At 45.3% G+C, this 26,382-nt stretch overlaps 1 protein-coding gene across 1 annotated transcript; it reads right to left on the bottom strand.

Annotated features, from left to right (window-relative positions):
- Positions 1 to 825: 825 nt before the first annotated feature.
- On the bottom strand, positions 826 to 21,934 carry ATP6V0C (ATPase H+ transporting V0 subunit c). Its single transcript, XM_077827699.1, has 3 exons — positions 21,480 to 21,934; positions 3,359 to 3,542; positions 826 to 1,663 (listed from the first exon to the last, which is right to left on the bottom strand). Exons 1-3 carry the CDS (start codon positions 21,553 to 21,555, stop codon positions 1,459 to 1,461), a joined length of 465 nt encoding a protein of 154 aa, XP_077683825.1. The 5' UTR covers positions 21,556 to 21,934; the 3' UTR covers positions 826 to 1,458.
- Between the last annotated feature and the right edge of the window lie 4,448 nt (positions 21,935 to 26,382).

Raw genomic sequence — 26,382 nt, 5'->3', positions numbered from 1 at the left:
AGTGGTCAATGCCTGGTGCCCCAGAGGGAATGAACAGAACAGGCAATCAGCAGCACAGATGGGCAAGCCATTCCTGCCACCCCCACAGAAGCAGTATTAAAAACTCTGAAGTGTACATGCAGCATTAGCCTGATCAGTAAGCTACCTGGTGATATTTCTACATAGCAGGGAGTGAACCATGGATAGTCTGTTTAAGGGATATTGTCTCCCTCTTTAAATGTGTTTTGAGAGCACTCAACCACAGACAATTTTGTTCTCTTGGCATGTACTGTGTTTTATTATCCATTTTTATGTTCAGGTTTACAGCAAAGAAGCTACATTTAAGTAGCTTGCACACTGGGAAAGTAGAGGGATGATGCATCAATTGTTAAGTATTGCTAGTCCTGCACCCTTTCCATTGCAGTTGCACCAAGTACCAATGAAGCTAACAGTAGCACTGTGATAACTGGGTCTTCAGCACACTTAACATCCTGTTAACTCTGACTTAATATGCAGCAGGCTGGAAGGACTGAGTGCATGAAGCATTGCTCTAGCCCAGTGCTTTCAGAGTGCCCAGCCAGTGTAAAGTAGGTCTCTGGCTTAGGTAAGAGCTCATTATCCTTGGTAAGGGGACATACTGCTTCTTTCATGTACAGGCTGTATTTGATGCACTGCAGTATGAACTCGTCCATTACTATATGCTCAACTGTATTGGAATCCTGCCTGCTCCCATGATTCAGACAGAGTATGTATGTGTGGGTTGGGGGGTGTCTAGGAGGTGGAGTGCGATACCACTTATTAGCCACTGTTTCACATGATTTAAAATAAACCACAAGATCTGCTACAGTAGGGTAGTGGAGGAAGTTTTATTTGGAAACATTGTATAACTGCAAAACCCAACACTGGGTGCACGACTGATGCTGGAGCATAAATTTTACTACTGGAAACATGGGAGTGTTGGACATTTGCTGTATAAGTAAAAACAAACAATTCTCACACTCCAATACCAGGACACGACAGCAATCTTTAGCATCAAGTTACATCCAAGAAATTCTCTGCACTTACAATTAACCCCACAGTGTAATAATCTACCTATATATGATTAATATATATAGCATGGGAAATTGAAAATTCTTGCTCCATAATGCATGAACATGTCAAGTCTTTTATAAATAAACATCCAGTGAAGAGAAAAAAAATTACATTTCTAGTTCCTATTTATACATACTCTAATGGCAAATGGGTGGAAACTTGAACATAGGTCATGCCAAGCCCTGAAGCAGGCTTGGGACAGCCCATCCAGTTTAATATTGAATTACACACAGGACAGACAAGTCACTAACATACATTGCGCATTTACAAGAGATCCACTACCAAATTAAGACAACTGTACACATTGTTGAGACCATTTTCATTCTGGAGCTTTTGTTTTAAATGTGATTTTGTTTGTTTAATTCTTTACATCATACTCTGTGGTGTTTACTTTGTGGAAAGGATCAGGGCAACAATGAGGCCATAGAGACCCAAGACTTCAGCGAAGATCAAGATCAGGATCATTCCCACGAATAACCTGGGCTGCTGTGCTGTCCCCCGTACGCCTGCATCACCCACAATGCCAATGGCAAAGCCAGCAGCCAGACCACTGAGGCCCACACTCAAGCCAGCACCCAGTTGAAGGAAGCTCCTGCAGATCAAGGATGAGACAATTAGTGGTGAATGATAGATCTCAAGTTCAAGGGCTGGGTCAAAAAGGTAACTGCCATTTTTCTGTAGAAACAGCACTTCCATCACCACTTTTGAAGGGGGAACCACATCCTCCTAAAGGGACAGATATTCCCTCACAATCTCAGCAGGGAACTTCCCAACTGTACACCTAGCTTTATCTCCCACTACACATGTGGTGTAGTCTTGGAAGAAGACTGATGTTGAACAGAGTTGGGAATCTCATGTTCTCAGGATCAGCAAATGCAGACACCTGACAGGACATCAAGCCCATATACTATCTGGAAGCATGCTTCTGAAAGAGCATTAGTAATTTAGTAGGAAGCAATTCCAAACACTGGCAGCACATGAAGCTATGTAAGAATCAAACGGTTCATTAAACATTCAAGACTCTGGCAACTATAGCTTTGCATAGGTTTTCTAGGCAGTTAATCATTAATGTGTACAGTAAGGAGTCATTCTGGTATTAAGTTCTATTCCAATAGAAGTGTTTGCCATACTATGCTGCACAGCTACAACTTTTGCTCCAAATTGTTTTAATTCCATTTGTCAGGACACCTGGAGTGCCAGCTTCCTCCCAAGAATAAAGGTAGAGCATAATTTCACTTTCTACTGCTGATGGACAGCATTGCACAGTAACTCCTGCATTGTGATGTAGTCCTATTTCTAGAATCAAGGGGTTTAACAGTATCACACTGGACAGTTGAGGAGTGCCAGTCCCTCATTAACTTGCATAGAGATTGTTTAAGCACTCTTAGTTTTGGAAAAAAATTCTAAATCTGTTAGGGCAGAAGAGTTGCCACTTGAAAGGGAGTTGGCAATAAGGACTGCCTTAATTTCAGTATCTGAAGATCCTTCTGCTTCTGTTACCCAGTTAGGATTAAGGCAGATTTTAGTGGTCCTTAATAGGACAGACTTTAGAAAGTTACAGGTGTTACTGCCTTATTAGGGTAGTTTCAGCTCGTCTCAGGAAGCATGGAAGGGATTGGATTTCAGACTGCTCCAGGTGCAAAAAGGCAACTGTTGAGACATTAGCATAGCTAAAGGATTCATTTACCAACATGCTGGCATGCTCTGAAATAAGCAGTAAGTTGAATTATTCACAAACACCTCCCTGGTAACTCTGGTGCATACCAAAGCTCACAAATTGTGTATTTGACCAGCCTAATTAAGTTAGCACACCTTGTAAGGGGTATGGATTTTAAATAGTCTTTGTTTAATCAGGAGCTGTACCATAAACAGGGACTGTTTGTAAAGTTCTTCTCACTGGCTGATGACCCCTTTCTTGAACTGCTTATGGGCCATAGTGGGACAACTTTAAATGCCAGTTTACAGTAATATATGAAGGGAAACAGAATGGCAAGGTTAGACAACCATGTACTGAAGCTCTCCATTTTGCATGATGTACTGAGTTCCTATAGGACAGTGGAAAGTGGATCGGAACTTTGGACCAGATTGTTACAGGATTACAAGCTATTCTATACCTATAAAATGCTCGAAGTACTTTACTGCCCTTATCACCACCGATTCCAAGTACTCCATAATAAGAGGCTTCTCTGCAGTAGTGTTTAAGTGATATCTAGTCATTTGACAAGGGTCAAGAGTTTCAGGTTAACGCTCCCAAACACTGCTATTGACAGGTATAGCAAAAACTTACTTGAATAGTGTGATGCCAGGTGCAAGGGAGTTGGCAATAAGGACTGCCACTACCAGGCCATAGATAGCTATAATACCAGCCATGACAACAGGGATGATTGACTTCATGATCAGTTCAGGCCTCATGACAGACATGGCTGCAATACCTGTGCCACTCTTTGCTGTTCCATAAGCAGCTCCCAAGGCTGGAAAAGAGGAAAACAATGTTAATGGTATCCCTACAATACCATATACACTTACGAGAGCATAGTTTTCTAGGCTATTGTACCCTATTAAGTTAGCATAGGGCTTTGCTAGTAGGTAGGTAAACTGGCACCAGCTTCAGCAAATATTTCCCTCATCTCTCATTTGGTGGGGGAATGCTGAAGTAGGAATGACTTGCCCAAGGTAACATTAAGATTAAACTTCTTCCAAGTTGAGCCTGTTCGGCCCATCACACACTGTAGCTAGGCTAGGAGGCTAGTTAGCCTGATGTCCCAAGAATGTGCTATGTTATCTGGAAACTGCTATTTCCTACATTTAAGATGGTCTAGTTACAGGGCACTGGCACAAACATGGGCATCAGTGTTCTGTTCCCTTTGATTTACGGTTTAATCTAGCACCTCTAGAATTAGGACATCACCATGCCCAGGTTTGAATCTGAATGTCTCCTCCACAATGCATTTAGTCAGGCTACCAGCTTTCACCCCAAGCAATGACAGTGAAGTAAGTCTCCCAGCAACTACAATTGAGCCGATGTTGAATTACCAAGCAGCAGTATGGTCACTGTAACCATAGCACAGTATGGTCATTGAAACCTGATGGTTAAACAGGTTTGGATGAGGTTTCAGTAGAAGGGCATTAGGAAGCAGTTACAGGGTGGTACACATCTATTATAATTACTTAAGTGTGTCTAGGAAGGCATTTAAGTTTAATGCCAGAGGCATACAAAATAAGTATCTGGTGTAGCTTTACAGCTTGAAAACTTTGTAGACACCCTTCCTCTTCAGGATTTTGGACTGCCAATTCATATTTCTCCTTTACAGAGGAATAGCCTTCAGGTGTTTCCACAGTGCATACAACTGAAGAATCCAACTCGCACTGAATCTAGCTGCAGGAAAGTTAACTTAGCTAATTCACATTAGACTATTGCACTCCATTTTAAAACTTGCCCAAGTATGATGATCTGGCTCTCCGCTAAGGGGAAGCCTACTGCAGGTCAGGGTATTATCTGCATTGCCCCATAGACGTGTTCAGAGAACGCCACTACAAGTGTTTACACAGGCTGGGCCAACTGAAGCACAGTTCTGCTTAGAAGTAAGGATTTTTATGGTTTCCTCTTGAAGTACGGAATTGTTATAGAGCAAATGTCTGCAAGAGGAGGTTATTTGTACAGAGGCTTGTAGGAATCCCATGCTGTTTACAAATCAGAAGAACCAGTTGCTGTCTAGTAACTGTTCACTATTTAAATTCCCTGATTCAGGTTGCCTTACATCTCTTCCTTGTCAGGTGCTGACAGCTATTGGTTCTTTTACTGCTGTTCTGTTAAGTGCGAATAGTTATTCAAAAAGATAACTCACAGGGTAATAAGATGCAAATGTGGGACATCATCCTGGTATTCACTTAGTGCCTTGGTAAGTCCATGATTCTGGGTTAGGCCTCCCCACATGCCAGCCACCTTTCAATGGCTTCTTTTGTTGACTCTGACAAACTAACCTAGGAGCTTCTCAGGACATTATTCAGAAGCTCTGTAGTACTGAGATCACAAAAGACTTCAGAGCACTTTTCTACTTTTAGAGAGCTGGTACTTTAGTGAAATTCTTCAGGCTTCAGTGTAGAGGCCGGTTTAGGCAACAGCTATGCTTTAGAGAGTGGTTCAATACTTCCAGAAGACCAATGACTTGTTACATCTTTGTCATTAGAAGCAAGTTCTACTTTATTTTTTATAATATAATTTCTTACAAGTTACAGAAAGGTCAACCGAAGCCTTGGGCTGAATTTATCATGGTAAATTGAGGTATACATGTTGACAAAGGAGTGGTCTTGTTAAAGAACTAGTTTGGAAGAGTCCATGTAGTCTACAGTAATTTGGTTCATACCAACTTTTACAGTCTGTAAGGCATAACCTATAACTTTAAACAATGCCAAGTTTAATTATGTAACATCCAAAAGGAATTGGCCCAACGGTCTAAGTTTGTGCCTTCTACCAGCAAACTCAGGAAGATACTATAGTCCATAAGGGCTGGATACCAAGCTGAAGGCTGGTTAGGAAAACACCAAGCAACTAGATATTATGAACTTGTTCAGCTTTTGCTTCCAAATTCCCCATCACTGCATTTGATGTTCCTGTTTAGCAAGCATCTATACTCCTAGAAGTGCTACCTCTAGATAGCTGTTCTGGGCAGGCTATAAGATGAACTTTGAGTCTTGCTGAGCATTGAGTCCAAGATTTATATACTGTCCTAAAAAAAAATGCTCTAGGAATTTTGGGGAAGTTCTATGGCCTGCATTATAAAGCTTGGGACCATTATGATCCTATAGCAGAAGTGGGCAAACTATGGCCTGTGGGCCACATCTGGCCCACAGGACTGTCCTGCTCAGCCCCTGAGCCCCTCCCCTGCAGCCACACCACTGCGCAGGGAGCACTCTGGGCAGCAGGGCTGTGCGCTCATGCAGGGCAGCACGTCTGGCTCTGGCGTGGCTCCCAGACATGCTGCTCTGAGTGGCATGGTAAGGGGGATTGGATGGGGTGGGGTCCCAGTCAAGGGATAGCGAGTGGGGACCAGGCTGTTTGGGGAGGCACAGCCTTCCCTACCTGGCCCTCCATACAGTTTCACCCCAATTTGGCCCTTGAGCCAAGAAGTTTGCCCACCCCTATCCTATAAGTCTAACTGGCCTTTGAATCTATGATTGTTGGTCCCTGACAGACCCAGACAGCTTCCACTTCTTGCATAAAATACAAATGTTAAGAAGTCAGCAATATTGTAACCATTTCACTTATCACAGACCTCAGACATGTAAATTCTGACCTTCCCCCACCGAGGCATAGTTGTAATAGGTTTTTGCTTCAGACTTCAAACCATAGTTACACCACTAGATTTCTAGTTGGCTTAGGATACAATCTGAGAGCCTTAAAAATGAAGGCATTTCTAGAACCATGCTGTGTTATGATTTTAGGATACATTCTGCCTGCAATGAAAATACTTTGGCCTAGCTATTTTGCAGGAAAACAGAAGGAAGAGAAGCACTGATAGGGAGTCAAAGGTTTCTGTAGTTTCAACCTGCTAACAAGATCAGTTTCCCACATGCCATAATCTTGTAATCACAGAAGCACTAAAGAATCCTCTCATGTGATTATTTAAGCATGCTATTGTTTGAAGTTGTGCTTTTGGAAAGCATGTTTTAGTTATACAGACATGAACTAGTCAGTTTCTTGCTCCTGTAGTTATTAGGTGGAGATAAAGGGTTTAGATTTAGTCAGCCCTTAGTTGGTAGTAGGAACATTCTACACTGGTAGGATGTAGTAAGCTACAAATATTTAGTTTAGTGTATTCAAAACTGGATTCTGATTTTGGCAAGCCTCAGGAGATGGGGCACAACTTTCTGCTGAGACTGAGAACATAAGAACAATGATATTGGGTCAGATCAATAGCCCAGCTAGCCCCAGTATCTGGACAGTGGCCAGTGCCAGGCGCTTCAGAGAGAGTGAACAGAACAAGGCAGTTATCAAGTGATCCATCCCCTAGTCTTAGCTTCTGGACACCAGAGGTTGAGACATGTAGAGCGTAGGATTGTGTCCCTGAGCATCTTGGCTAATAGCCACTGACACATCCTCCATAGACTTAGGATTATAAAAAAACCTAGTTACATTTTTTGCCTTCACAACATCCCCTGGCAATGAGCTCCACAAGTTGACTGCATTGGTTGAAGTACTTCCTTACATTTGTTTTAAGCCTCCTGTTTATTAACCTCAATGGGTGACCTGATTTTTCTATCATGTGAAAGGGTAAATGTTTCCCTGATTTGTTTTCCCACACACCATTTGAGATTATAGATATCATTCCCCCCTTAATCAATTTTCTAAGGGGAACAGTTCTAGTCTTTTTAATCCCTCCTTGTACAAAAGACTTCTATACCCCTAATCATTTGTTGCTCTTCTCTGCACCTTTTGCGATTCTAATATATCTTGAGATTCAAGCATGCCATTCTGGTTGCCCTATTCAGTGTGGGTATACTGTGGATTTATATAGTAGCATAATGATTGTCTTATCTATCCCTTTCCTAGTGGTTCCTAGGATTGTAGTAGCTGTCAAAGCTAACACATTGAGCAGACGTATCACCTGCAAGCTTTGTTTACCCCCTTACGATCACTGTTTAATCTTATCCAGATCTATGAATACGTTGAAAAGTACAGGTCCCAGTACAGCTCCTTGGACAACCCTCTTTTGCTCTCCATTGTGAAAATGGAGCATTTATTCCTACCCTTTGTTTCTTGTCTCTTAACCAGTTACTGAGCTATGAGCCCTTCCTTCTTATTCCATGACAGCTTACTTTGCTTAAGAATGTTTGATGCGGATCTTGTCAAAGGATTTATGACAATCTAAGTACTACAACTGGATCAAAGCTTGCTGAGACCCTCAAAGAATTCCAATAGATTGAGGCATGATTTCCTTTCACAAGTCATGTTGACTCTCCAACATGTTGTGTTCATATATGTCTGATAATGCTGTTTCTTACTAGAGTTTCAACCAGTCTCCCTAGTACTAGAGTTAGACTTACTAGTCTAATTGTCAGGCTTGCCTCTGCAGCCTTTTCAAACACAAACACACAGCAATATATTAGCCAGCCTCCAGTCATCTGGAATAGAAGCTGGTTTAAGTGATAGGTTACATACCCCAGTTAGTAATTCTGCAGTTTCATATTTGAGTTCCTTCAGAACTCTTGGGGGAATTCCACCGGGTCCTAACACCCCTTTATATGGGATGGCAGAAAAGGAATACAAAGGTTGTGCAGATATGCTCATTTGACTGGCAAGCTAGACTTTCCACTGAGTTTCTCAGACATTGTGTGGCTTAAGAATGTGCTGATCTTGTAAAAGTCCAATTATGTTTTCTGCAATGCAGTGCACCAATTCCAGCAGGAAGGCAAAAGTACAGCTTATTCTGGAAAGGAGAAGTTTGGCAGCTCTTAGCTGATTTGTGATCTAAGTTTACTTTGTCTCACTTTTTTACAATTTGAGTATCATGTCACAGAGTGGTCCACCTTTCTGTATGCTGAAAGAATCTGTATGCAAGAGAAACATCCTGGACAGCTTCCAAGTCACTCCGCATCAGCTCAACTGATTCAGAAACAACTAGGACAATTAATTTCTTTGGGGAGGCCAACAAGTGCTTGGACTGCAAGCCAGGGTCAAAGTTTGTCTAACCAGTCATGTCTTTGAACGATTCTGGAGTGGGTCAAAACTAATCCAGAATACAGAACACAAGTGACCAGATTTAGTATGTAAACCAGACCCACCACAAAATACTGCCAGTGGTAATACACTACAGAAGTAAAACTGTACCTGCCACTTGCAAGCCTATGCTTTAATGCTGGAGGACACAAGTTGCCCAAATATCACTCAGTGTACAGCAGCTGTTTCAGGGTGATTAGATCATTGATTTACAACTGCTTAAAAGTGCTTTTTGCAGGCAGACTGACCACCAGGCCTTCACTGGGACAGATTAATGAAATCTGGGGCCCTAGACCTACCAAGAGTCAACTGGTAGCAAAGATATTTTAGAGGTGAGATGCACAGGCACTGACTTTCCAATGCGCTGGAGGGTGTGTGACCCCTGGCTCTACCCACACTTCAACCCTTCCCCCAAGGCCCCACTCTTCCCGCCCCCTCCACGTCCCTGCTCCACCCCCCCAAGCCTCCTGCATGCCACAAAACAGCTGATCATGGCAGGCAGGCAGGCGTGGAGCCAGAGGGGGAGGTGCTGATCTGTGAGGCCTGCCAGTGGGTGCTCCAGCCCCAGAGCACCCATGGTGTCTGTGCCTATGGCGAGATGCAATATTGAAGTTTTTCCCCTCCTACCCATTTGAGATGGAATAACGTCTACCTACACTAGGTATTTCACTGCTTGGTCTGGAGGTAAGAGCCATTAGAGAGAAAGTCTGTATTTTAAAATAATCAGATAACTGTTTCCTGCAGCTGTTTGCAACCCCAGAGTGTTGAACCTAGAAGTGAAAGTAACTACTGTAAACTGTACCTTGTCTTACAGGCACATGACTAGGATTAGGTTTAGAGGAATGGTCAGTTTTCTAGTTCCTTTTTCTACACCTTCCTCCTCCAGTCTTCCCAGGAGATTAAAGTATGAACTCTTCCTGAAACCGAAAAGGAGTTCCTCCTATTGCTGTATGGTAAGTGCATAAAATAGGGGAAGCAAGAACTATATAAAAAAGTTATAAAGACAGAAAAATCTTTCTAACAGTGTTAAGTAGAAGATAACATTGGGGGGGGGGGGAGAGAAGGAGAGCAGTGTTTAATCAGTCTGGCCTGGAGAGACTTTTTGCATCTTCTACAGGAAAGCAGTACTGTAGCTTCTGGGAGGGAGGAAGAATTCACAGTGGACAGCCAAATATGCCTTTCTGGTCCTACAAGTCTGAGGATCTATTTAAAACATTTCCATATTTGATCAGTTTAGCAATGTTTTTCTTCTGGAAGCTAGTTTTGCTAAACAACTTTGTCAACTGCTTAGTTCAGTTCTCATAGCTAACTCATCAGTTGCTGCAGACTTTTTACAGGGCTAAAACTTCAGGGAAGGGTTGGGCAAAACCAGGGTTCTAAAGCAGAACAAGGTAAGTAACAAAGCCACACTGCATTATCCACAATGTGGACACTGGTCAGAGGAATACGGAGAAGTAGAAAGATGTTAGGGTAAAGATTAGAGATACTCAAAATCTAGGGCCCTAGGCATGGCCATGAAGTCATGCAAATCTCAAAATTTTGGCTTTCATTTAATAGCCTTCCAATCTTTGCAGTGAGACTTAATTGATGCAGCAGTGTTTGCAGAGGTCTGCAGATTGATGGAGATGATAGCACTGAAGGAGTGGGGGACAACAACTTGGAATGATTCCAGCAATTGGGGGGGGGTGGAGGAGGAGGAGGAAGGTATTTTTAGTCCGACTTTACAACTTCTGTGACTAGTTAAGAAAAGAAAGCTTCTCAAAAACTTCTGATCCATTACCACTTAAGATCACACAAACATCCCTCTATCTTCAACACCAGGGAAAGTTGCACTTAGGTCTTTTTCAGTCTGTTTAAGCCCTTGATGTGTAACAAGGGCTGATAGTAAAGGTTTCTTTGCAAGAAACCTTAAGTCTGAATCCATATTTATAGCCAGGAAAGTCCTGGCTTAGTTTCACAGACAAGATTAATCCAATATTTAAAAACGATTTCAAGTGATTAAGGGATCTCACTGTGGCTATTACAAGTGCTGTATACTTTTGGGTGGATGAGATACTCAGCTAGGTAGTCGGCTGAGGACCATAGACTGCAGATGGCCACTCTGACTTGAGCAAGTATTCACAGCAAGACCATACTGAAAGCATAAGCAGTATGAAGTGGAATGATTACCTCTGCATTAAGGTTGTACAAACAACCTTAACTAGTTTAAGTTTGAATTGCAGAACTTTGCAGTACTGTTAAAAGATCAGAAGACATTTGATTCTTCACTAACCAGGCAAGTTAGGTCACTATAATGTTAGTTGCATCCTGTGTTAATGCCACATGAAGTTTGAATCTAACCTGAGACTTGAGTCTTTTCACCTGTTCTGCTGAAGACTTCAGTGAATTTATACAGGTAGCCTCTACTGATCTGTGGAAGAGGTTCAATTTTGTAGTGCGAGAAGTAGTCAGTACAGACCACCTGGAAGCATAAGAGACTGAACACCCTGAAGTTCAGCAAGGATGCTCAGATTTAAGATTAGGAGCCAGTCACCACAAATTCCAATTACACAGCCAGACCAGCCATCCCAAACACATTCTACTCACTTGTTCAATTAAGCAACCATTTTGAGAGTTTTAGGTAAAGATATCTAAAGAGACTTAACTTTCAAGATTTCAGGACTCTGACCCCAAAATGCTCCAAGTTTGAAGTGAACTGAAGAGCAATTTCATGGCAGGCAGCCATTGAGAAGTTTTATATTAGATGATCTTATTTAAGAGCTGAAGTCCAGGTTAATGGGTAAATAGGCTACAAACGCTGCAGAGCTATAGTAGCAATGCCATCATTCTCAGAGCTGCAGTTTCTCTCTTCAGTCAGGCTGACTGACTTCTCTCCTGGACAGATTATGGATAGCAACTCAACTTGCAGTGTATAAATATGTGATCAGACTTTGCTACATTAATATCTAATTACGATACTACACAGTTTACTTCTGCTCACCACTAGTCAAGTCTCAAGTGCCTCATTTAATCAGATTAGAAGAAATCCTCATTTCTTTACACATTCTAAAGAAATCTTGAGTGTTTGCAAGAGCAGTGCTAATTAAGATTTCCTCCAAAATAGCTTGTTGAAGGCAAGCACATGCTTATGTTCTTCGATGAAGAGTTTTCATCAGGACTCTGGAATGAAAGCTACGTATGGAACTCAACTGAGGCAAACTTGGATTACAGTTTACATATTGAGACTTAGAGGGAAAGGATCCCACTTCAGATTTGGGTTGTTTTACATCATAAGTGGGTCTAGGAAAGGATTTGGCAGCCAAATGCCTGAATGCTTAGGACAGTATGTAGTCTGCCTGTAAGTAGGTAAGTCTTACAAGTGAAGACAAGGGAAATCAGATCACTGCATTTACTTAAAAAAAAGTTTCTCAAATGTAGCATGAGTCCAACATACTAGTTCTCCCTTGAAGTACTGAGGAAGAAGCAGCCATGTTATTTCTAACTAAGGCTACATTTTAGTCACAGGTATTTTTAGTAAAAGTCATGGACAGGTCACGGGCAGTAAACAAATTCATGGCCCCATATCAGTCTGTAACTTTTACTAAAAACATTGTGACTTGGGGGCTGCCTGGGGACCCTGCAGGTGCTGGCAGCAGTGCATGGCCTGGGATCCCTGCTGGTGCTGGGGTGCACGGGTGGCAGTGCACAGCCCAGGGCCCCTGCTGGTGTTGGGGGGGGGGTTGGTGGGGTTGGCAGGCTCCCTACCTAGCCCTGTGCTGCACCCCCCCCCCCCCCCGCAGCAGCAGAGTTTGGGTGTGGGAGGGGGGAGAGGCAGTCTCTGGCGGTGCTTACCCGAGGGGCTCCCCAGAAGTGGTGATATCCCCCTCACTCAGCTCCTAGGCAGAGGTGTGGCCAGGCAGCTCTGTGCAATAGACTACCTCTGCCCGCAGGTACTGCCCCTGCAGCTCCCATTGGCTGCAGTTCTTGGCCAATGGGAGCTGTGGGGCAGTGCCCTGGACAAAGGCAGTGTGCAGAGCTGCCTGGCCATGCCTCCACCCAGCAGCTGAGTGAGGGGGATGTCATTGTTGCTGCCTCCAGGGAGTCTCCCAGGTAAGTGCCACCCAGAGCCTGCCTCATCCCATCCTGTAACCCAGTCCCCTGACCCCTCCCACATACAAACTCTGCTGCTAGTGGGGGAGGGGGGAAGGTGGAACACGAGGGGACCTAAGACTGCCCCAGCAGTGGCCAGTGCAGAAGTCAGAGTCATGTAATCTGTGACATGAGTTAGAAGTAAGGCTGCAAGTTTGTCACTGAAGTCACAGTAAGCACTCAGTTTGTTTAAAGGCAGTCAAAGACTATCAGGTCAAGCATGATGTGTGAGCAATAGCGTGGGAGAGGTCCTCACTTACCACCCACTCCACCCTCATACACTCCTCTATCCAGTATTTCATCTGCTATTTCTAAGATGTTTGTTCTTAGGATTAAGTTACTGGGGTCTTTACTATGCAGCTATCCTGTAGATACTTCTCCCCATCTGTGATTTAAGCAAGCATGCGCCAGATATAGTCCTACAGAAAAGTGCTTGGGCATATCCTTGCCTTGCTCTGGCTGTTGCCATTATCCTCTCCACTAAATGGAGTGGATAATGAACAAGACAGCAGCAGTTTTGTTCCAAAGCCAGGACATAAGCTAGTGTGGTAAGCCACAATGCCAAGTTGTTCTCTAACTGACCGACTTCAGTAAGTGTTAAAGCAAGACTAGTTGTGATCTTGCAGGATGTCAGGAATATGGCTAATTGCCAGGGATCAAGTAGGTTTAATATTTTTGATTACACATTCTAGTCACATTCCCTGGCACTGAATTAGACAAAGGGCCCTAAGATTTTGAAGCATACTTTGCCAGTTCTAGAGATTTAGAGCAGCAGACAAGTCATCTTGGGTCTGCATTTAGATTGCTTAAGTAATGTTTGGTAATAAGGGTTTGTACTATGCTATGCACATGGAACTCTTTCCAGCAACTGAGTATGTATAGCTGAGTTATCCTAATGACAGTTCTGCCAACAAAGGATGTGCTCCTGGAGGATTTTACAAGCTTCTGTAGAGAAGTATTTCAGGAGATACCAGGCAGGTGCCCAATAGTTCTTTACTCTCAGAGAGCTGCACCATTCTTAGATATGCTAAATATAAGCTAGGCGGCCCTATTCTATAGTAAGGCTATTTACCTTATAAACAAGAAGGTTTGTAAGCAACTAAAAGTATTAAGCAACATGATCAAGTCAAGAACAATCATGCCAAGCCACCCTGATTTCCTTTGACAGGGTACTAGAAGGCAGTGAATAGGGAAGCTGTAGATGCGATACTGATTTTATTAAAGCTTTCACAGTCCCTCATGACAGTCTCAATGTAACTAGGGAAGTATAGTCTAGAAAGATGAGGTTACCATAGGGAAGTTGCAAAACCATACTCAAATGATAGCAAACTATTGATATATAACAGGGCGGTGGGCGGGGAGGGGGTATACCAAGTGCAGTCCTGCAGAGGTCTGTCTTGGATCCAGTATATTCAATAGTCATTAATGACTTGGATAATGGAGTGGAGAGCATGTGTCTAAAAATCTGACGAGGACACTGAGCTTGGAGAGGTTATCATCACTTTGGGGAATAAAATTAGAATTCCAAGTGACCTTGACAAGTCAGAGAATCAGACTGAAATCAACAAGATGAAATTCAATAAAAGCAAGTGGCAAAGTACTACACTTAGAAAAAATAAATAAATGCACAAATACAAAATGGGGGATAACTGCGTAGCATGAAATACTGCAGAACCAGATCTGGGTTTTATGGTGGACTCATTCAACTTGTGATGCACTTGTGTAAGAGGCTATATCATTCTAGGATTTATTTACCCGAGTGGCATATTAAGACATGGAAAGTAACTGTCCTGTTCTACTGAGCACTACAAAGGCCTCAGCTAGAATAGTGCGTCCAGTTCCGGGTGTCCACATTTTTCTTGAAGCACAGCAAACTGGAGACATCCCAGAGAAGAACTACAAAAATTAGAGAAGATTTAGAAAAAACCCTAATCTGTAAAAAGAAAAGGAGTACTTGTGGCACCTTAGAGACTAACCAATTTATTTGAGCATGAGCTTTCGTGAGCTACAGCTCACTTCATCAGATGAAGTGAGCTGTAGCTCACGAAAGCTCATGCTCAAATAAATTGGTTAGTCTCTAAGGTGCCACAAGTACTCCTTTTCTTTTTGCGAATACAGACTAACATGGCTGTTACTCTGAAACCTAATCTGTAAAGGAAGCTTAAAAACTAGCTATGTTTTGTCTCAAGAAAACTGGGGGGGGGGGGGGGAGTAATGATCAGATAAGTCTTCCAATATGTTAATTGATGTCAAAGAGGATAGTGATAAATTGTTCCCTGTGTCCACTGAAGGTAGAAGTAGTAATTAGCTTAGTCTGCAACAAGGGAGATTTTGGTTAAATATTAGGAAAAAAACTTTCTAATTACAAGGATAGTTGTGGAATCCTTATCATTGGAGGTTTTTAACCAGATGGTTACGCAAACTGTTGGGGATGCTCTAGCTTTACCTGGTCATACTTCAGTGCAGGGGACTGAACTAAATGACCTCTTGAGGTCTCTTTCAGCCCTACATTTCTAGGATTCTATGTTGGTGGCAATACTAACTAAAGGTAAGTTCTAATGTGAGCGAGGAAAAATAAAAAACCTAGCCAGGCAGATTCATTGAAATTTACCTATTAAGTGTGATGAAAAAATTCCAAGGCAGTCCATAGGTGCTGTGAATTGACAGTAGTGAAAACCTATTAGGCAGAGAAATTCTGTAAATGGGCCCTTGTTTGATATAAGTTTTGCAGCAATGATAAAAACGAACTAATGTGCACAAGACTAGCCATCTGCTATTTCTGAGATACTAAAGTAGTATTTCCTCCATCAGAAATCTTCCATCTGCTCGCAGCCTAGCAAAAGCATGATCCTGTTTCTAGGACAAATTCAAGAGATTAAGTGAAACTTCATATAGGATTATGGCTTTAAATGATTATCAGGGTTGAAAGTGTTTGAGACTCCTAATAACCCTTAACACAGCAACCCTCCATTGTGAAGTCTCCACTGATGAAAATGCAGAAGCAGACCACTTGGTCTTGACACCATGCCTCTATTTCCTTTTCTGATGTAAGGATGTGCTGTAGGAGTTAGAACACGGAAAGGATTATATAAAATTTGACTACTCAACAGCATCTGACATTTAGCCACGCACACATTTTACCCACTGGAAATAGCTTCCCCCCTCCATTTAAACCACAAGAAATGATTTAGGTCTGATCACAGAGTAAGCAGTCTGAAGATATTCAAATACATGAAGGTCACAGTAGCCTGTCAGATGCTGCTAGTGGCCACCACAGTTATAGCTGACCAAAACAAGCTCTGCTAGCTATTTACTATAATCAAAAGTCAGTGTTCAAACCCAAAACAAAAAGACTGTATGCAATACTGTTTCCACATCAAGCCCGCCAGGACAGAACAAGCCTTGAACAGGTTTGCTAAAAGACAGAAGTCTCTGAAATACAAGCCTCAGAAGAAACAGTACACAAGACTTATTTGAGTTAGAAATGTATGACTTAAAGAGTTGTGTAACATATCAAGTCTACTGCATTAATTGACACTGAGCTCAGATGTTCTTTATGCAGTCTTAAAGCCACTGCCTCCCTCCCCAGAGAGAGTCGGTAGCTTCTCGCCTCTAAAATCAGTTTATTTTGAAACAATTAACACTTAGGCAAGAAGCATTGGAACATACTGTAGTGCTACATACCAGTTAAAAGTGCTACATGACATTGCAGATTTTAATGCTACATTTAAGTCTGCATATTCAGTAACAGATCACATATGAATAAGATATTGCCTCATTTAGTTTACCCTGAATTGACAGCAATGTCAGCAAGACTCAGTTGATAAACCAGCAGTTCAGAAGCAAATATGGAACTAGAAAAGTCACTTTGAATTAGTGACAAATCTATTATAAGTCTGCATAAATGATTGCAGGTTTCCAGAGCCTAGTTTAGGATCGTTCCCTTAAGAGATTGGTAAACTTTTAACAGTAGTATTAATTCGTTAGCTTTAGGACTCATTCATATAAAAGCTTGGTCAGATGTAATAAAAATATTACTAGTTTTCAAAGCAAGTAATCCCTTTAATCTGTTGACAGGACTAGTTCACAGCCAGACAGTGCCTAGTACTCTCCCTCACTTCAGCTGTATATGCTCACACATCAGGAACAGGTTTCAAGACCCAGTGATTATGTAAAAGTGAACAGCTCAATGCCACAATATCATCTTCCTGCAGTAGGTATCTAACCTTCAGAATACTAACATTGGGTATTAACAAGTTACTTGAAGGGTGTTGAGGCATATCTAGTGAACGGAAACTTAAAAGAGAAGCAATTAGAGCAGGGGTGGGCAAACTATGGCCTAGGGGCCGAATCCGGCCCCACCAGCTGTTTTATTCTAGCCCTCGAGCTCCCACTGGGGAGCGGGGGTCTGGGGCTTGCCCCCCTCCAGTGCTTCAGCCAGGGAACAGGGTCAGGGGCTGCACATGCATGCAAGCAGCTGCATGCTTGTCCCCCCTCCCCCCCACACACAGGGGGAGCATGCTGCTGTCCGATTGCATTTGTCAGGTTCCAAATGAGGTGTGTGCTTGACAGGTCAGTTTGTAACTGAGGTTCTACTGTACCACCGCTTGAGGGGGTGGATTTACTAGAGACACAGAACAAAGCCTTCCACCACTGAAGCACTTCAGCAGCATAGGAGCAGTTTTGAGTAGTTTTAGGGGCTCAATTCCTTCCAACTCAACAGAACCACCTACTCTTCCAAAATGGGTGTCAATGGTTTAAAGAGATGTGTCATTGGGTTTTGAAATGGAGCAGAAAGCTTGACTGGGTTTGGCTACCAAGCTGTTAAGACCACCACCTTCTGTTTATTCAAATTCTGTGAAATCCTCTTCACCCCACTTCAGCTTCTTTCCCAAGGAAAGATCACATGCCCATCATTTTCCTCCTCCAGCCTTATAAGCCATCCTCTGGCAGATGAGGGTTAGACAGCCATCTAGAGCTACATTATGCAGGAGTCTGTGTGCAGACTTCTTTCTCTATACCCAAGATTGCAGTACACTGGCTTGACATGACTGTCACTGCTGAGCCAGACAACAGTGTTAAAGATTTGGAGATGACCCACTGGCCTACCCTGCCCTGCAGCAGGCAACTTAAGTCTGTGCTCCAACACTGTCTCAGGAATGACTGAAGAGCAATGCCAACCATCTACATCAGTGGTCTCCAACCTTTTTACACCCAAGATCACCTTTTGAATTTAAGGGTAACCCAGGATCTACCCCACCCTTTCCCCACCCCACTCACTCCATCACTCGCTTTCCCTCACCCACACTGGGCTGAGGGCTCTGGGCTGGATCTGAGGGGTTTGCAGTGTGTCAAGGGCTCTGGAGTGAGCACGGGGCAGAGACGAGGGGTGCAAGCTCTGGGAGGGAGTTTGGGTGCAGGAGGGGGCAAGGAGCTGGTTTAGGGTGCTGGCTCTGGGAGGGCAGCACTTAGCTCCTGCAGCTCCTGGTCGGTGGTGTAGTGTGGCTGCTGCTAAGGCAGGCTGCCTGCCTACCCTGGCCCCACGCCGCTCCCAGAAGAGGCCAATGTAGCCCTGGGAAGGTGGGGCAGCATATGGCTCCGCACACTGCCCCTCTCTGCAAGCACCAACCCCACAGCTCCCATTGGGCACAATGCCCCGTTCCTGGCCAATGGGAGCTGCGGGGTCGGTGATCGCAGAGAGGGGCAGAGGGAGACCCCTGCCCCCATCACTTCCCCAGGGCCATGCTGGCCACTTCAGGAGTGGCATGGGGCCAGGGCAGGCAAGGAGCCGGTCTTAGCGGCAGCTCCACTGAGTCGCTGGAGAGTGTGATCGACTAGTTGATGACCACTGATCTGCATCATAACACTCTACTGCAGAGGATAACATCTATGTGCAGAAGCCCATGAAAGTAGCCAACAGGGGAAACTAAAGGAAGTCTTCTCCTTAATTCAGGGGAGGTAATTATACCCATGAGCACTCAAAAAGGAGACCACCAATGAATTAATAAGGATTTTTCTGTCTACTGCTTGCAAGTGTAGGTCTGACACATTTTGGACTACTTCATACCAAAAGTTCTCCCATCCAGCAAGGCTAATCTTCCACAAGCCTACTGGTACAGCAGAGACCTAGGTGTTTAGCATCCAGATCATGTTGTAGTGTTGGTGACCAAATAAGGAATGAGTTGCTCAGTGTACATTGCAGAAGAGCTGTATCAGATACTTAAGCATTTTTTATTGATCTGAATTTAAATTCAGTTGTACAAAGTTGGGGCATCAGAATTAAATGGCAGCACATGAAATTGAAAAGTTAAAGCTTTGGAACCATTAACAAATTGTCATCATGTGTCAAAATATACACAGTCAATATCCTTAAATTGAAGTGGTAAGTTGTCAAGCAGCATCTCATTTTGGACAAAATTCCATTGATTGAAACTTAGGCATTTGTGTACCCAGTGAAATTGATGTTGGGGGGGGAGGGATAGCTCAGTGGTTTGAGCATTGGCCTGCTAAACCCAGGGTTGAGAGTTCAATCCTTGAGGGGGGCCATATAGGGATCTGGGGCAAAAATTGGGGATTGGTCTTGCTTTGAGCAAGGGGTTGGACTAGATGGCCTCCTGAGGTCCCTTCCAACCCAGATATTCTACGTTTATTAACATTTAACAAAAAAAATTATGCTTGGAAGGATTAGGTTATCTCCCATCTACAAATGGGAGTATAGAGAGGCTTACTAGTTTCTGCTTGTGTAATGATCTTCATTTTAAAAGAGGTTAATTCAGCTGCCTACTTAAGGAATATCTACATATATTTTGAACTAAGCAAGGATGACTTGTGTATATTGTAAGCGTCAGACACTGGAGTAAAAAAAAAATGGCTAGTTAAAGTTGAAGTAGGTAATGTGATGGTTTACATACTATTTGGTCAGTGGCCTTTGCCATATTTACAGTTGTACTTAACAGAACTAAATCTGGACTTTTCAAACACAAGTCAGTATTGCGCCAATGTAATCCTCTGTGTATAGAGTACAATGTGACTGGGTGATTGTACAAGCATGTGAAGGATTCACTGCTTTGAGTTCAGTGGCTGCAGGTGACCAGAGTGGCTTCCTTTAGATTTTCCCATATATGAAGTGAAAGAAGGTTCCATCTGGCTTTTTATTCTACAAAATGAAGAAAGTTCCTAGAAAGTCAGTGTGACAGATTTACTTAATGCCATGATTAACAAATCTAATTCATTAGGACTAAAGACCACATACCCCAGAAGAACTTGTTGGTTAACCAAGGTTTATATTTACACTGACATTCAGAATTTGTCAAAGTTTAGTCTGTCAAGTACTAACAGCCAAAGTTAATCCATATCCAAAAGTGATCTTTAGGTTGGATGGAATTTAGTTACTTGTTAAAGCTAACCATAGCTTCATAAGCCTGAGACAACAATTACTAGTAGTCATATGGGCATCTACAACTGACCCTGTACCCACTAACAGCTCTGGGATCACTCACTAAGTCAGAAACTCACTCAAAATGGTCCTCTTTTCTTGGTATCCAGTGGGTTAGCTCATTAGTCAGATTTACAGTAAGTAGTAAATATTTGCCCTGGTCTTGTGAATTGAAATGGCAAGCTATTGTAGATCAGTCACTTACATGCCCCCTCTTTGCAAGGCTTCCATTAGTCAGAAAGGTGGACACCTATTCAGCCATATGGAAACAGCCCCCTTCCCCATTCATAGCAGCATTGTCCTTACAACACATTTGCTAGGAAAAGCCCTCTTGGGAGAGCACCTGCACCAAGTGCCCTAGCTGGCTCAGGCCATCCGCATTAGGCTCTTTGCTAAGCACAGTTCTTCCTTACCAACCCCCACACCCTCCCTGCAGTCACGTGATCAGCCGGGGGCTCCTCCACCAGCTGAGAGTCTCCCCAGTGACGTCAGCCTCAGACCCTCAGCGTCTCGCCCTGGAGGCCCCTCCCTCCGGAACCTTCCGAGAGCCCACAGTAGCCCGGATGGAGCAGCTGGGCAGGATGGCGGCAGGAGGCGGAGAAAGCGAAGAGCTTCGACAAGGGGGGAGCCGCAGCAAGCCACGGGAACTGCAGGCTCGGCAGGGTCCGCCCCCGCAGTAACATCCCGAAAGCCCAGTGTACGGGCCACCCCCATAGCCGGGGAGCGGCGTCCTGGTGCCTTGCGGTGGAGCCGCTCCTGCCTCCCCAGACATCCCAAGTGTCAGCTGCCCGGCGGGCGGCGCTGCCCCTCGGCGGTCGCAGAGCGCGGCCAAGGAGCCCCAGCCTGGGGCGAGTCCCCCCTCCAGCCCCAAAGCACTGCCAAACAGCAATCCCTCTGCCAGCACCCCCCCGTCCAGCAGCTATCACTCCCCAGGTCCCGGGAACGCGAGCCTCCCCCACAGCCCATCGCGGGGTTAACAGAGCCTGCGCCCCCGCCCGAGGGCCGGAAAGAGCCCCCCACTCCCCCCAGGTAAGGGCGCAGGCACCGCGGGCATCACGCCCCCCGGCGAGGGAAAGCAACCATCGCCCCCAGACCGCCGAGGGCTCGGGAAGGAGCCGGGTGTCTCACCACTGAAGACCATGGCGGCGGAGGCGCCCATCACTGCGAAGAAGGAGGCGTACTCGGGAGCGCTGCCCTCGGACATGGCTGGGCGGTGCTGGGCCGCGGTCGGTACTTGCGCGCTGCGGGGAGCGGACGGTCTCCTTCTGCCTCGAGGCTCCGGCTCCTCCTGAGGCAGTGCTCAGCGACAAAACGGTGGAGACCGCGCTAGGACGGGGTCGGGGCGCAAGCCGATCTACGGGGGGGCAGCAGTGGTAGCGCGGGCGCTCGGCTGGGTCCTTACTGATATGCGCTGTCTGCGGACGCTGCGCTCTAAATACCCAACCTCCGCAGGACAAAATGGCGGTCGCCGACAGGTCACATGACCCGCCCGCCGGAGTTCCCTCCTTCCCCCGCCGCTCGGGGGTCGGACCACTCACAGCCAGGTGGGTTTCACGCCTCACTCATGAACATGCAAACGCCATTCCCCAGCCTACAACACCGTCAAGCACATCATCCCCCGTTACAAACCAAACAGGGTCCCAGCTGTCCGTCTCCAAGCGGCGTGAGGGGGGATCTGAATATCATCCTGCCCTTCTTCCGTGTGCAGATGGTTTAGTCCACTCCCTATACTTCGTTTCCTCCCGGCGCATCGGCCACAGCTGAGCGTGATTCAGCGCACATTAGCATATGGGGCGCGTCCAGCACAGCAGGCACCGCCCCTCTCGGAGCTGTGAGGAGATAAGGCCTGCATGAGTGGCCCGCGGAGCGGGGGCGTTTTTCTTGGGGTTCAGAGAGCGGGGGGAGGGTAATGATCTTCGTAGACCGAGGAAGTGCGTCGCACGGGGCAATTGCCTAGGCCAGCGCCCAGGATCCCCGGGTCTTGGGGACCCAGCCATCCACAGCAGGGTGGGTGCCCTGCTGTTGGTGTGCACCCACCGACTCCAGAGCCCTCCTGGACAGCAGGATGCTCCAGAGGCCTGGGGGTGGGGACTAGAGATGCTGGGCTGGTGAGCTTGTAGAAAAGTGGAGTAAACGCTGTTATTATTACATGTATAGGTGACAGTCTGCTGGGCACCTTATAGTCATAAGACCAGCCAGACAGGGTCAGACCAGTGGTCCATCTAGCTTAGTGTCCTGTCTACAGATAGTGGCCAATGCCAGGTGCCCCAGAGGGAATGAACAGAACAGGTAATCATCAAGTGATCCATCACTTGTCACCCATTCCCAGCTTCTGGGAAGCAAGATGGGGACTGCCCATCCTGGCTAATAGCCCTTGATGGACCTATCGTCCAGTAATTTATCTTGTTCTTTTTTGAATCCTGTTATAGTCTTGGCCTTCACAACATCCTCTGGCAAAGAGTTCCACAGGTTGACGCTGCACTGTGTGAAAAAATACTTCCTTTTGTTTGTTTTAAAATTGCTGCCTATTAATTTAATTTGGTGACCCCTAGCTCTTCTGTTATGAGAAGGAGTAAATAACACATCCTTATTTACTTTCTCCATATCAGTCATGATTTTATAGACCTCTGTCATAACCCCCCTTAGTTATCTCTTTTCCAAGCTGAAATGTCCCAGTCTTCATGGGCTGTGGGTCGCATAGGCTGGGGGAGGCTCTGTCTCATCAAACAGCCAGGGGTGGCCCCACCCCCTGTCACGATTGCTCCCCGTGTGTGGCTCTGGTCCTCCAGCTCCAGATCCCATTGCTCCAGCAAGGGCTGGAGAGGTTGGGGCCGTGTACCACCCACCTTCCTGGTGCTCCAGGGCTGGGGCCATGAACCACCTGTGCTCCAGGGCTGGGAAGGCTGGGGCCATGTGCCATCCTCCCTCCTGCGTTCCAGGACTGTGGGGGTTGGGCTGCATACCTTCCTGGTGTAGGGGAGGCTGGGGCCGTGAACTGCCTGCCTTCTTGATGCTGGGGAGTCTGGGGCTGCGCGCTGCCTGCCCTCCTGTGCTCCAGGCTGGGGCCACGTGCTGCCTGCCCTCCTGGCACTCTTTTGGGGCTGGGGGGCTAGCTGTGGGACTAGGCCGGTGGCTGCCGGGGGGCGGAAGGGGCATAACCTCAGGCAGAAGGGGCAGGGCTGGGGGTTAGCCTCCCCCCAGCTGGCAGTTCACATGCCACCCATGCCAGTTTTATTAATCTGTCCTCATATGGAAGCTGTTCCATACCCCTAATCATTTTTATTGCCCTTTTCTGGACCTTTTCCAATTCTAATATATCTTTTTTGAGATATGTGTACCATGGATTTATATAGAGATATTTTGATATATATAAAATATCAATATGATATTTTCTGTCTTATTATCTATCCCTTTCCTAATGATTCACTTTTCTGACTGCTGTTCCACACTGAGTGGATATTTTCAGAGAACTATCCACAAGGACTCCCAGATCTCTTTCTTGAGTGGTAACACCTAATTTAGACCCCATCATTTTATATGTATAGTTGGGGTTATGTTTTACAATATGCATTACTTTGCATTTATCAACATTGAATTTCATCTGCCATTTCATTGCCCAGCCACCCAGTGGGTCCAGAGGGAAGCCTGATGAGATTACAGTGCCCATAAGGAGCATGCAGACAAAGGATGAATGGGGGTGGGTGTGCATTACAAGGCTTTGCTGACTTTATTTCTTTTGCTTAAACTGGGATGTCCCCATACTCTCTCCTCAGGAGCCTCTGCTCTTTCCACCCCTACTAGTAAGACTAGATAACACCCCACCCCCATTTCCTCCATCCTTACTACTGAGGCTGGATGGTACCTGCACGCTCCCGAAACCCCTATGAATTAAGTTGAGTAACTAAGTCACAGTTGACAGAAAGTGGCCACAAGGGAAAGTCCATCTGGACAGGGATCTGGCTGGGCAAATAAAACTGTACATAGATCCTTCAGAACCAGGGACTGACTCTTTTGTGGGACTCCAAGCAAGAGTGGTCCAAGGAAGGAACTGGTTGGAGAGCTTTGTTCTATTATATTCAGGTGCTTATACTGCCCTCATCACTATAATGTTGTCCCCTATTCCCATCCTGCTAGTGGAGTAGGGAGGAGATCGGGCTGATGGGTGCCACTGTTGATGTGGGAAGGAAATGGGAGTTTCTTCTCCCCAAGAAACACTTCTCTTCACTCCTGACTGGGAATCAGGTATTCTGGGTTGTATTCTTAACTCTGCCACTAACTTTGTATGCAACTCTGGCTATGTCACTTAAGCTATGTCTACACTAGCACTTTTGTTAGTAAAACTTTTGTCAGCTAGGGGTGTGAAAAAAACACCCCAACCAAGAAAAGTTTCACTGACAAAAGTGCAGGTGTGGACAGCAATGTTAGTGGGAGAGTGTCTCCTTCGGACATAGCTACCACTGCTTGTTGGGGGTGGTTTAATTATGCCAGCGGGAGAGCTTCCCTCCCACCCCTCCAGCATAGAGCAGCTACAAGGGAGACCTTACAGCGATGCAGCTGCGGCGGTCAGCTGCGCTGCTGTAAGTTCCATAGTGTAAACATAGCCTTAGCTTCAGTTTCCCTGTCCATGAAATAGGGATAATAATACTCATCTGGCATTTAGAAAAGGAATACTTGTGGCACCTTAGAGACTAACCAATTTCTTTGAGCATAAGCTTTCGTGATCGATGTATCCGATGAAGTGAGCTGTAGCTCACGAAAGCTCATGCTCAAATAAATTGGTTAGTCTCTAAGGTGCCACAAGTACTCCTTTTCTTTTTGCGAATACAGACTAACATGGCTGCTACTCTGAAGTCTGGCATTTCTGCACAAAAGATACCCTTACCCCCACAGGGCTTCTGAGGTGCTCTCAGCTGTCTCTTGGTGGGTGTATTCCTAGTTCTGGATCTGTGCCATGATTTTCCCAGTGCTACCACTGTTTTCAGTCTGTATTCTCCACTGCTGTGGCAGCACTGCTACTGTGTAGCCATCTTTGATTCCCTTTACTTCTGTCCTGACACCTATCTTGCAGTGTCCTACATATTTGTGTCTCAGTCTTTTCCGTTCAGGTTTTAGCCAAGACGGAGTCTGGTGGGTTTTAAACATTTTATTATCACATCACTAAAATGCAGTATAACCCATATTGGGCTAGCTCTTTTGAAAGGAGAGCAGTTCTTCTTTCAAATTGAGAAGTATCATCTTTGTCTGTCATAGTCCTGATGTTCCAAGCAGCAATCCTTAGTACCTTTTTAGTTTTCGACCACATTGAGGATGATCCGCCAGCACGGTAAGCTAGCCAGATTTAATTTGGGCAGGCAATATTTGAGGCACCTTTTCTAGCCCCTTCCCTTAAAAAGGGAGAGCAGTGCAATCCTAAAAAGGTCTGCTCTGTCACCTGGGGTGTTGCCGAGCTTCCTTGCTGCCCTTGGGTCAGGGATGGGAGACCAGTGTCCCAGGCCGCCTGTGTGCAGGCTTGTGGCTACGGCTGCTAGTAATCATCTTCACCTGTTGCTTTGCCACTTCCGCATTCCCACAGGACTTTTGAAGACAAATGTGCATGAATGACGTGTGCGTGAAGTTGATTAAAATGGGAAAGTCATTGCACTGGGACAGTCCCATTCTCCTGGCTGCTGAAGCTTGGCCAGTGACACAAAGGCTGTTACAGCTGGAGGCTTCTTTAGCTGCTGTGGATAGCCATGACTTCTCTAGTGCCCTATCATGCCTTTTGCCCTCCACAATATGGCTTTACAAGTCGTTGGACCAATATATTTTGCCTCGGCTACCAGAATAGTCTTTGTATGTTTGGGAAGGCAATCCCGAAATCACCATCTGTTTCCACACTTTCGGTTACCCTCACATGGTGTAGCCTGCCTGCCAAATCAGTTTAACGGGCTGTGGCCACTGTTGCATACTTACAGCTACTTGGAGCCACAGGTGAGAGCTGGGTGTACAGGGAGGACTGGACCACAGAGGAGAAGAACCCCTGAAGTAGTTC

The sequence above is a fragment of the Eretmochelys imbricata genome, chromosome 10, assembly GCF_965152235.1.
Source record: "Eretmochelys imbricata isolate rEreImb1 chromosome 10, rEreImb1.hap1, whole genome shotgun sequence".
Classification (NCBI taxonomy): Eukaryota; Metazoa; Chordata; order Testudines; family Cheloniidae; genus Eretmochelys; species Eretmochelys imbricata.
Note: the sequence above shows the minus strand (reverse complement) of the source record. Positions and strands in the feature narration are given on the sequence as shown.

What these genes read in the sequence shown, in the direction of transcription:
- ATP6V0C (XM_077827699.1), bottom strand. Translation starts at nt 21,555, where the DNA reads ATGTCCGAGGGCAGCGCTCCCGAGTACGCCTCCTTCTTCGCAGTGATG. An exon ending in CGCCGCCATGGTCTTCAGTG is followed by an intron (nt 3,543 to 21,479) that starts GTGAGACACCCG and finishes CCTCTTTTCCAG; the next exon opens with CCTTGGGAGCTGCTTATGGA. An exon ending in CCTGGCATCACACTATTCAA is followed by an intron (nt 1,664 to 3,358) that starts GTAAGTTTTTGC and finishes CTTGATCTGCAG; the next exon opens with GAGCTTCCTTCAACTGGGTG.